The 12,627-nt window shown below is 36.8% G+C and overlaps 1 protein-coding gene across 1 annotated transcript in view; it reads right to left on the bottom strand.

Annotated features, from left to right (window-relative positions):
• SEC63 (SEC63 homolog, protein translocation regulator) overlaps window positions 1-12,627 on the bottom strand; it is a 53,688-nt gene that overhangs the window by 34,979 nt on the left and 6,082 nt on the right. The window contains exons 2-4 of the mRNA XM_066547137.1: window positions 4,836-4,935; window positions 3,937-4,051; window positions 297-409 (exon numbers count right to left, since the gene is read on the bottom strand). Of these exons, the coding sequence (XP_066403234.1) occupies window positions 297-409; window positions 3,937-4,051; window positions 4,836-4,935 (328 nt within the window). The remainder of the gene's footprint in view (window positions 1-296; window positions 410-3,936; window positions 4,052-4,835; window positions 4,936-12,627) is intronic.

The raw sequence follows: 12,627 nt of genomic DNA, 5'->3' as shown, positions 1-12,627 counted from the left end.
CCATTTTGCTCTTTGTCATCTTTAAGATTTAATATGTGTTCTGCTGGAAACACTTTTCCTAGCTGACATAAAAGTTATCACAAAGAACTAACAGTATTCTGACAGGTGCAAAACAAATTATCCTTTCTAACTCATACAAAGCAAATACTCACTGCAGGAAGACGTGTTTTGACTTTTGTTACATATCTGAACACATTTCTTCCTGCCTGCTTGCACCCTCCTTGCTCTTACTGTAAAGGCTGTTCTGCCCACAATACTGTGATTCCCTTTTTTTCATAGGCAAAAAAGAAACTTACGCTGCATAGGCCTTAGCAATCCTCATGAACATAACTTCATCTCCTCCTTTATCTGGATGGTATTTTAGGGATAGTGCACGGTACTGTTTCTTTATTTCCGATATACTTGCTCCCTTCAAAAGGAAAGGTTTGCATTTATTAATAAATACCTTAAATAAAATTCATTCTTTATTTATAATCCTCATACACATTGCATAGTATTTTTCTGAACCATTCACTGAAGAATTATATTGTAACATAGGATCATGAAACTATGTTTCATTAAAACATTATTTTTCTAGATAAAATTCTCACAACCATTATGTTTTTAAACTAAGACAGAAGTTCAGAGTCTAACTAAAACACACTCAGATGACTGAATACTGGGTTTTATCTGGATTATTTTGCTTGTCCATCTATAGGAACAAAAAAAAAGGAAGGATTTCTTATCTATTTGGCAAATCTTAAACATATTCATGAATACAAGGAACTCTCATTTGCAATATTCTTCTATTTAAGCACAGTTCATAGATCAAGTATGATGTTCTAGTTGCAGTTTGTATGCAGAAATAGATCTGTCAGTCACCAGGAACAGCAGATTTCCCTGCCACTTAAAAAGACCTTTGACTAGAATCATCCTACCCATAAATTATTTCAAACTTCTTGAACAAAGGGAATACATTACCTATACCTGAGAAAGATTGATTTTTATTCTACTCCAGCATGTTGTTAAATGCCACCAACAAAATCCCTTGTGCATTAACTTCCAGCTTGGACTGTGAACTTCATTACTCAAGACAACCAACAAAACTTTATAGTAAGTTCAGCTAAAGTTTTTTCTATATGTTATCTGCTAAGTTTTGCACAACAATTACCACAAGACTTTCCAGTATTTTGTGCCAGAGAAGCCTAGCATGCTGACCTTAACTGCATAATAAACACACAAGAATTTATTTACAGATGATGGTACTATTTCAATAAATTTAAACCAGAAATTAAACTACCCTGAGGCTTCACTTGTTGTTACTTTATCTCACTTTATACAGTCTGCCATATTCCAACACTATTTTTCAATAGCATGCCTGATTTAATGCACAGGATTAATTTACTCCATTAAAAATTAGACTTCAACTAAAACCAGATGTTTCAAGACTAGAGAAAGAATGCCAGATAGGGAGAAGAGGCTAAAAAGTTGGGGAAAAAGAACAAAGGGAAGGGAAAAAAAACCCAAGCTGTTTGAGATGTGTTTTCATGGCTCACATGAATGCTGTCTGTAAAAAAAAAACCAAACTAATTTTTTCTTTCTGACACAGAAGGTGCCAGAAGGTGAACACAATCCCAGAAAAGTTGACAAGTTTTTCATTTACATTAAATTCTTACTCCTCATTTTCAAAAGCTAGGCTACGGAGGTTAGGCCTGACTTACAGAAAAGCTCAGTAGCTTTGGACAGCTGGTGTCAGTCTGCTTGGAACACAGAGTGTGCCTGTATATAACCCCTTTTGAGATTCATCTTTATGCCTTGGATCCCAGCTTTGAAACTGCAGTACAGATACTTATTAAATAAATAATTAATATTTGAGCACCTTATGTGTTAGTGAATTCCAGTGGTATGCTTCAAAAAGAGCTATTCTATGTTCAAAACACATTGCTGATATTGCATATAAAATCTGGTGTAAGTACATTATCTGGACTTTGTTGGTGCTGTGGTTCTTCTCGGGAAATAAAAGCCTCTTGTTAAAAATTGATATGCTAACATAAAAAATAATCTTGACTAGAGTATGAATGCAAAGAAGAAGTGAATTACTGTGCATCAAAACTTTGAAGTGCTTGCATCTGCAACCATTTTATTTTTTTTTAAGTTTAGGGGGAGGGGGTTGTGGTGTTTTAGGGTTTTTTTAAATAACAATAGCAGTTCCATTATCTAACTACACTTCAGCATCTGTATCACTTAATCAGCAGGACCAGCTACAACTCTCAAGGTTCCACTTGAATGGTAACAGAAAAATGTTCATTTTTCACGTAATCTGAACTGAAAATCTTTCAAGAGATTTAATAGAAATTGCTTGATAGAAACAGGCTCAGATTTTGAACTCTTTCCTTGAGCCCTACTTCAACTATCTATCTTCACGACCATCTTTTCATCCCCCTCTTAAAACCTCTGGCTCTCATTCAGCTTGTCCTTATGAGAACATGCTCCACCCCTCAGTTCTTAAGGCATTCCAGAATTGGTTTCTTTGCCTGGGTAAGTTGCACGTGTCTTGAGCACATGTACAAGTTTTTATCAATAAACACAAAGCTATAATTCACTAAATGCGTTCCTTTCTTTCCCTCCAGGTTGTTACTTGTAGAAATTTCAGAAGGATAACAAAGGAAAATACCCTGATGACCTAATCCCTAGCCTGATTTCTTTAATCAAAGTTAACCCAGTTATACGAACATTTAAACTGCACGGGTCCAACTGATACCATTTAACGGTAAAAACTTGTATTGCTCCTTCCTGTGCATCAGTGAGAGAACTCAAGTCAGCAGCAGTGAGTTGAGCTGTGGTTGAATTGGAGTAACTTGGCTCCAGACATGACAGGCAGGTGTTCTACCTGTCTAGCTAGAAATAGGCTGCAGACTTCTCACCTGCTATAAATGGCTTTCTTAGCACAAGGTGCTGCTTTTCTCTGCTGACAAGTCAACATCATTTAAAGGCAAGAGATGCATTTGCTAAAGTTGACATACATATTAAGCTCTCGCACTAACAATGTACATTGCATTTAATCAAAACAGGTACATTCAAAGCTCATTCATGTTCTTGTGCTGAGCTGATCTACAGTGTATTTCTTCAGACTTGAGAGTGAAACATACCTCAGACTCCAGAACTGGAAAGATGACTCTACTGTTATTCAAAAGAGGAGCCTTGGATCAGGAAATAATTAACATAAGCAGACAATCTGCTCAAGGTATTGTGGTTAAGATGAAGAGTTTAAAAGAAGTTCAGAAAGTCTATCCTTGGGATATGTAATTTTTTGCATCCATTTTGAATCAGTCCTTCAGTATAAACAAAGCACTGCATCTATTTTCTAGATAGGCACTCTATCTTTTTTTTTATCCCAGTTCAATAAACCTATTGGCTGGGATCACTGTTTAGAATTTGCTGTTTGCATTCACAGATACAACCAAGATTCAGGCTAGCCTGCACTACATCAAAATGTGCATCACCAACATCCTTCAGTGAAACCTCTCATTTACAAATATTGCTCTGTACAGAAACTGTAAATCAAATGAATTCACATTCTTGTTTATACAGTTACTTCAGCATCCCTAGAAGTTCCTATGCAGAAGATTTACACAGGGCATACAAAACAGATTTTTTTGGTTGTTTTCCTGTACACAGAGAGGAAAACAACATCAGAATAGGATTTTAAAACACTCACCTCACTACATTTGAAGGCACTAGATATAAAAGTTATAAATTGGTACAGATATAGGCAAAAAACACATAACAACTGACTTTATAACATGCAGCAGTAACTTTCACATGCCAAAAAAGAACAAAACCACTAGATAGATTCACTAAACTTACTTTGTTTGAAAAAACAAGTCCAAGATTAACATCTACACGCAGCATATACAGTTACAGTAGCACAGACTAGAGAAAGATGTTATTACTTACAGGATCCAAATGTAACACTTCATAAGGGTTGTATTCTTGATACTCTCTGTCTGTTTTGGAAACTTTGTATGCAAGGAACAAAAATAATGCCCAGCCAGCAAGGAGGACTATTTTCCTGTTTGGAAGAAAAAGAATTTTTTAAATACACAAATCCACTAGCTCTAACCCCATTCTAATAACATTGAAAGCCATCTTATATCACTCTTCAAGAAACAGCATTAAAACAGCAAAAAACACTAAAGCAGGTGTTAGTATTTCAGTTTTAATACTACTTTTTCTCCTAGCTTTTAACAAGGACAATCCACTACCACAAAGTCTCAATTTTTTAACTGTCTCTCCTCAGCAGGTATACACTATTATTTCCTATTTTTAAAGGATTATTTTAACTAGATCCTAGACAATGTGTTAAAAGGAAAAAAAACCAAAACACAAAAAGCTGACACAGGTGCATAACAGACAGCAAAACATTTTGAGGATGGGCATAACAAGGAACTGATAAAGGGTTCCCCTTCAAACATACAAAATTATTATTCTTTTATATTTGAGTATACATGTTCACATACTAAATATTTAAATGAAAAGATTGCACTAGCACTACTAATTTCAGTGAGGGAGAATTATTTTTTTGAACAAATAAAAGCAATGTTTACTCTTTTCTACAGCTGAGGCTCAGTGGTCTCATTCCTCAGGTATTTTATACAGGACAAACAGTATGCATCTAGATTTCAAGCCCTACTAGACAATAATGATTACCTATTAATTATTCAAATATTGCAAATTGCAAATGTCTCTTTAGTGATGCAAAAGTAACTAATCCCTGCTTTGATTACAAACCAGTGTATTTCTATATAAAACAAGGCAAGAATTGCTTAATGGGAAGCCATGCAAATGAAACGTACTTCACTGTAGGAATTATGTTCTGCTGTGGCTTGAGCAGTCGCAAGCGGTACCACAAACACCTTCCATACACGTTCCTTATATTCTTTAATCGAATTTGTTCTATAAAAATAGAGAGATTGTGATTAACCAAGCTGACAAAACTCAGAACAGCAAACATGCCCACCTCACCCCAAACAGGCAGTACAAGGTCAGTTAGAGGACGAACATAAGGTCCAGCATTACCACAGAAAAGAATGCTTTCTATCCATTTAAATGATGCTGTACATACATAAACATAAGAAGTTGGTGAGATTACTCTCTCTACCTAAAAGAAATCCGTTCTATTTCCCATATGCCACATAGTAACCACCACATGTGAACCCAACCTTTGCCTAACATGCACCTGTAAACTTTGTTTCTGCCACTCAACTCCAAAAGTTTCCCTTTTCAGTATGTCAGCTATGGCATGCAGGAAAAACAAACAGAATGCAACCCACAGGCAAACTGGTATTTGTATACAAATAAAGAGTACAGCGGGAACAACAGCAAGTTGTGGATAAATCAGATCTTTTTTGCTTTGCTTTTGTCTGACAAAAGGAGCTTCCTTTTTTCACAAGTGAATTTACCATGCCACAGAACTGGCACACTGTCCTGCAATATCCTGAAGACCCTGATCACACTGCAGTGAACACCTCACACATTCCTCAAGGTAAAGCTCTGCAGTGAAATATGAATTGTACTTTCTCTGGATCTTAGCTCTGGAATCCATATTCTGTCAGGGAAAAAGGTTCAGTTTTAAAAGCACACAAGTAGAGATCTCTCGTTTCTTCTCAGTCCAGATCATGGCTTCCCATTACAGTGTAAGAGCACTTCAGACAACATCCTTTGATATGGGATTACAGGGAGACAAGTGTGTGTGGGGTGGGAGGAAATGCTTTTCCTCCAGTCAAAACCACTTCTTGTTTGATGGGTAAAATCCTTCACCAAGAGTGAATCTCTCCTTTAATACCTATTTTAGGAACAGGTATCAAAGAGCCTTGGAAAGCAAAGGCATAATGCACCCATGGGGCTTTTGAGTTAATCTCACTAACACTACCCCATGCATCAAGAAACTGTTAAAGCACCCCTCTCACAAGAGGATGTAGACTGCCACTTCATTCCTGTAAATAATCTGGGAAAGCATCCCATGCCTGCTTTATTTCCCTCCACATTGTTCTCAATGCATCCAAAGTTCCTGAGATTCACAAATCCCGAGATTTTCCCCAACACAGTTCTTACTCACAAGGGTTCTCACAAGTGCATACTGTAGTAACTCAAAAAATGTATGTGAATGTCCAGCCAAAACCTCATCTTAATATACTTTTCAAGTTCAAGAACTATAACTAGTATTGATACAAAAGAAAACCTGAGTGCCACCTCTTTCATGACTTTGTCAAAGGCCTTACAGAAGTTTAGGTAGATGACATAGGTTGGTCTTCCCTTGTTGACTGCTGCAGTCACTTCTTTTGTATTCTGGGCTTCAAAACAGGTACAAGTAGAGAGTGTTTAAGTAAACAGTTGACTTCTCTTGATTGGAACTTACGCAAACCTCTTGAATATCCAGTTCTTTAAGCCTGAGGCATCTGCTTCTTCTGCATGGGTAACACAGACCACACAGTTCTTGGGTAAAACAGAACAACCTAACGGGTTGGACAGGGGGGAAAAGACCTCAGGAGATCACCTAATCAAACCCTGCTGCTCAGAGGAGAATAAAATGCAGCTGCTCAAGGTCTGGCTGTAGGCCTTTGGAGTGGCTTCAAAGACAGAGCTCACTGTGCCTCTGAACAACCTATTCTACAGTTTGACCATCCTCATGCGGCAAAAAATCTCTCATATCTGCCTCAACCTCTGTTCTGATTTACTAATCACACAATGAGTGAGGACACAAGACATACAGACAACAGAAGAAAGCTAATTACAGGTTGGATTTCCAATTTTCAGAGATTACATTCAACCTGTGTTTACAATTCAGCCATGCCTGGCTTAAGTTTGGTTTTGAAGTTCACCTATCTTACATACTTGCTTCCAAAGAAACAGGAGGATACACCCAATCTCCAGGAATGTTTGACAATTGATCCCTACCTAAACCTAATCATTTTGTTTCAGGTTCTGGAGGTTCCAAAAAGTGCTTTAAAAAACTACAAAGCAAAACAAACAAACAAAAAAAAACTAAGGAGAGATTATTTTTCATTCTTCTGAGTAAAAAGAGAAGATTGCACATTTATTGTTATTGGACACAGGCAATTCAAGAAGAGAGAGAATGGAAAGAGGTACAGCTGCAATTGTACTGAGAAGTTTTAATCCCCAGAATTTTGTTTCAGCTGCAACAAAGAAAGGTCAGTTTTAGGAAAAAAAATACCACAAATAAGACTACTGGCATCAGTATTTATATCTGAAGCATATAAAAGTTTCAAAGTATCAGTCAATTTTTATGACAGCCAAAAGCAAGCAAAAAGCTAATATCCAGAATCAATGGAAGCCACCAGTTTTCCATTATTCTACCTCAAACTGCAGGAAAGGACAGAAATACACCCTAGCCTCCTGTGTTCTTTCTACGTTCAGGCTACTACAAAAAGCAAAGTCACATAGTCCAGAATACAGTTCCAGGGGACTCTGTCAGAAAAAGAAATAGGAGGAGGTGCACATGAAATATTCTGCCCACCAGTCGCAGACAATTCATCCAAAGGAGAATGGTTTTGAAAGAAAATTACTCCTTTCAGCAAGGAACACAGAGCAACACAGTTCTGCAGCCCTAGGAAATGCCAAGATCACTTTAAAGCCAGACTTTCACAAAACTCATTCGTAGTGTGTCATCCTCTCTCTACACCTGAATGGAAAACTTGTACCAGTGGAAAGCATCAAGAGGTGCAAGTAATACACACAGTATGCAAGTCTTGAGTAAAGATTACAGCACAGGGACACCACAGCTCTAAGCATTACATCTGTTCTGTTAAAACTGAGGGCAACAGACTCAGTCAAAACACTCAAGAGTTTCCAGGTTTCCTGGATTTTACTCAGGGTTCCACAGTTTTAATCCCCTAAACTGTACACTTAAGTAGGCTCCTATTTACTTTCCACAGTTACGTGTGTGTATGTATATATATGTATAATATATATATGTATATATATATATTATATATATATATATATGCAAAATCTGAACTCCTGGGCTTTTTTACTTTCCACAGCTATTTACTTTCCACAGTTACGTGTGTGTATATATATATATATGCAAAATCTGAACTCCTGGGCTTTTTTCTACTTCAACAATAACAGAAATCAAATAATTGTATGAACAACTTATTTACTGAGGTCTTGAACTGAGGCTCTCTGTAAAAATTTACTTTCTTAAGCACTTAACCATTTCTCAGATAACAGATGAAGTAGGAAAAGGCTATCCTACTTTTACACTAGGCCATCTATGCTTAACTCTATTGGCATTTTCCTTGATAATTATTACAGAAAAGACTCCACAGGGATACAGTATGTTATCTGAGATAATTTTAAAAGTCACAGGATGAGGAAAAAAACCCACAGACTTACTTTCAAAAATGACACTGACAAACATTTATAACTATGTTGTAAAAGAAGTCACCCATCTTTGCCAGCAACTAAGAGTCAGGATTGAAACTCACAGCAAACTCATAGTCAGCAGCTCCTCTGAAGTACTGAGCAATTTCAACTTTATTATAATAGGATTGACTTCTACAGTAAAACCCCAAATTAAGAGGCATGAAGCAAATTAAATTGATTTTAAGGTGTTCTAAAACACTGTTGCTTAAATGCAAAAGCCTTCAAATAAGCACTAGTGTTCCCACTGGGATTACTTTAAAAAAAATTAAAAATAGAAAGCATGTTTCAGGATTTTAAATGCACCATAGCAGTGAAGAATTAAACCATCTGATAGATGCTTTCTAACCTTAATGTCTATCATTTTAAGAATTGTCCTCATGACCCTCATTATTTATCTATAAAGAGGTCATGTCCAGGTTAGCCTCTTAACTAAAACATTTATAGCTGAATAATCTCATCCTAGTTGTTTTCAAAGAGATTTTTCTCTCTAGTAAATATTTACAGAAATAAGCCAAAAAAATTATGTGTTTTGAGTAACATTTTAAGTATTAAAACCCAAGCAGTTCATTAACTACAAAGAGACCTACAAAATACTTAACAGCAAAGCTTCTTTTTTCCAGAGCATGCTTTGCAGCAGCTAGATAAAGCTTAAAAGGAACAAAAAGTAACCTAACTTTCCATTCCCACAATTCCACACATATTTGCTGACCAAAAGATAGTATTTGTTACTAACAGCCTTAAAAAACAGCTACATAAGACAATTCAATATTCTGAAAGTTAACCTCTTTTCAGAGTTTACTTACCCAAGCTTTGTATTTACAGTCAGCTGGGCACAGCTCCACATTACACTACTGCTAATCAAGCCACTTCCAAACCTTGTCCTTCCTACTAGTGTACTGTCTCATTTGCACTGACTAAACAGTCAGCAGAACTAACTATAATAACATTTAAGCTCCATCAACTAAATTATCAAATTTATAGTCGGGCTGGAGCTATAGCTGCATTGCAAAACTTTAACAGAATCTGAAAGGCATCAGAAAACTGGACATTTTACTATGGAACAACACCCACATGAGTCAAGGTTATCAATTTCAGACAAAGCCAACAACAATGCCAGGCTCCAAGATTACACACTCTTAACTATTAATTGAATTTTATCAGTTTGGTGTGGGGAGGAAACCAGAACACATTCAATCCAAAATAAATGCAAACAAAAGTCACTAAACATATCATCAGTCATTAAAAATGCTTGTAGTCAGTACTGTTCTGATGCACAAGTACCATAAGTACCATACATCCATTCAGCATCAGTAGAGTCTTGGTAAAGTCCTCTCAAGGAAGTAAATATACAGAACAGGTCCTGCTGATACAGTCTGTGGTTTCCAAAAGGCTTTTGAAAAGTTCCTTTTACAGGTCTTTCAGAACAACCATCTAACTATTGCAAAAATAAATATGTGACTAGAAGACAGAGTGAATTGCCAATTCCCTCAGCAGAAGGAAATCCCCAGGAGTTCTGCAGGAATCTGTGTTGGAACTACAACACATTTCATTAATAAGTAATCAGACTAAAAGGGTGAGCAGTAAAATAAAGCTTCTGGATGATATGAACTTATTTTGGGTAACAAGGACAAGGGCATCCTGAAGAATTGTAAAGATCAAGCAAGTGCACTTCTGAATGGCACATGGAATTGAGAGTATGAAAACAAAGTCCAGTGGGGGCTAGTCTAATTCTATGGATACAAGGATGAGCTCAAGGCTGACCATTACCTCTCAGAATGCAATCTTGGTGTTGTGAGAAACTGTTCTATGTAAAACTCAGCTGAATGCTTATTACTAATAAAAATCAGAGCATGTGTTTAGTGCATTCCTACGAGAACAGGAAGGGATTATTACTCCACCACATAAGCTGGAGGTATGTCCACCCTTGAGGCTGTACATACCTCAAATGTGATGCACAGCCCTAGCCCCATCTCCTAAAGAGGGGCAACCAAAAAACATTCAATTAAGGTGAACAAGAGCCATCAAACATATAAGGAGATTTATGTCCAAAATATAACCCACAAATCTTCCAGCTGAGAGTAAAGTGCAAGGTGAGGTAATGGAAGGGTGTAAAAAACCTAAGAGACAGCCAGGACTGAACTTTTGCTTCCTCTTCCAGTAGAGCAAATAAGGATTGTTAAGCAACATCAGAAGCAGCTGCAAAACAAAGGCGATTATTTGTGGAGTGGGCAGCAGATACAGTGACCTCCCTCACATAGGATGGTACAGATGCTTTAACAAAAGTTACTGAGTTCAAAACCACTGGAAACACAGAGAATATGCAAAGGAAACACCATTTATGCTTGTCCTGTTATTAAGGCGCTCACTTCTGTAATACTACATAAAAACCCCACCTGATCTGACCCATTATGTCCATGCTTTTGCTTCCAAAGAAAGAAGGGTATTTGAAACTTTATTGGCAGGGTAAGCCTTTATAGAAGCCACAATGCTTACAAATATCCTAGTTTCAAACAGTTCATCCAGCCAATCATGATAAAGGAATCTTCTGAATTTAAAATGCCTGTAAGCAATTTCCTGCAAAAGAGAAATACTAGGTGAAAATCTGAAAACACATCTTAAATCTTCTTAATTGTATACTTATTTAAAAACTGGTGCAGACACTAATCTTTTTGCTCAGGAAAGAAATTAGGTACCCGTTTTGTGCTCTTGTACCTGTACCCTGCTCTTGATATTTCCAGCCAGCACAACCCTCCTCACCATGAAATTGAGATATATGTCAGGTCCTGGCTAGTAACTGAGGGAAAGGCCTATAAACCCCTATAAACAATGGGAGAAAGCAGCACCACCGGGGGCAAGGATGCAGCATCAGCCCCAGCCAAGACTTGCTCAAATTGCTGCAGATCTGAACCCTTCTTCACAGGCATGAATTTGAAACACAAATTTTAAAAAAAAAAAAAATCACAACCAACAAACCAAAAAAAACCCCAAACTGTGGAATCACTACTCATTCCATTTCCTGTCATTTACCTTGCTTCTCTCTCAAATTTCCTGTTCCTTCTCCAGGAACAGTTTAGCTGCCCATGAAACCATAACTGAATCTAAATAAAATAGCCTGTATAACCTGGTAGTTTTGTGTCATGTCTATGAGTAGTCAAGACAACCTTGCAGCAACTATTAAATGAACAAGGTGTGCAATAAAACCTTCAGTACACTGTTTTCATAAGCTTCCCTAACACAGGATGAATTTTTTAAAAATAGAAACTACTTTATTTTTATGCACATGTAATGAAAGATAAAGTTATTGTAACGGCTTGATCCTTAACTTGCCACAAAAAAGCATTTCAGCATTTTGTATTCTGGACAGTCTTGAAGCTACTCAACTAATCTCTAATACAGGGCTATTAATTTTATTTTACTACTAGGAAGCTATAGTGGTTATAGTAAGATTATAATACTTTTTAAAAATTCCATGAAAAGACAGGCTTTTTTTTCCAAATAACAGAGAAATTTGGATAACTCTGTGCAAATGCTTTGTTTTGAAAAATATTTTTAGAGATAATTGCTAGACATTTCTAGTGGCATCTCATGATGTTTGCCCCTTCTTCAAATGTTTCTCAAAAAAACCCTACTGCTTCAAAATAGCAAAATAGCAAAGAAAAAATTAACAAAACAAAGTAAAGTATCACCATTACATTATATTCTGCCTTCAAACAGACACCTAATAAACTGTATTTTTCGGAACTTGAAATGGTTTACGTCAACCATGGCATACTCAATCTCTCAAAAATCTCAGTTTGTAGGTAGTAACAGTCCTTAGATGCATAACTGAGTTTCACTGACTCTCCTCCCACTTTCTGACACAATGATAAAAGGTTATATTAACGGGAAAGGATAAACACACACATATGGGCACAAAATGCTTATATTCACAGACATCAAGTTTTCACACCCATGCTTACATTAGCAATGAACATGGCATCCTGTGGTTTTATCCTGTCCTTTACCAGTATCTTGTACTTCATCCTGCATTACCAAATGCCAAAATGCTGTGAAATACTTTGGAGTAAGGTTAATGAGATTTCAGTGAGCTGTGGGCAAGGACAGGCATCACAGTTAACCCACTCCAACCAATCTTATCTCACACCAGAGGATTAGGAGCATCACAGAAGAATTTTACCCTGAGTGGGAGCAGCAGTAATG

The sequence above is a fragment of the Molothrus aeneus genome, chromosome 3, assembly GCF_037042795.1.
Source record: "Molothrus aeneus isolate 106 chromosome 3, BPBGC_Maene_1.0, whole genome shotgun sequence".
Taxonomy (NCBI): domain Eukaryota; kingdom Metazoa; phylum Chordata; class Aves; order Passeriformes; family Icteridae; genus Molothrus; species Molothrus aeneus.
The sequence above is the reverse complement of the archived record's forward strand: the minus strand, read 5'-3'. Positions and strand labels throughout refer to the sequence as shown.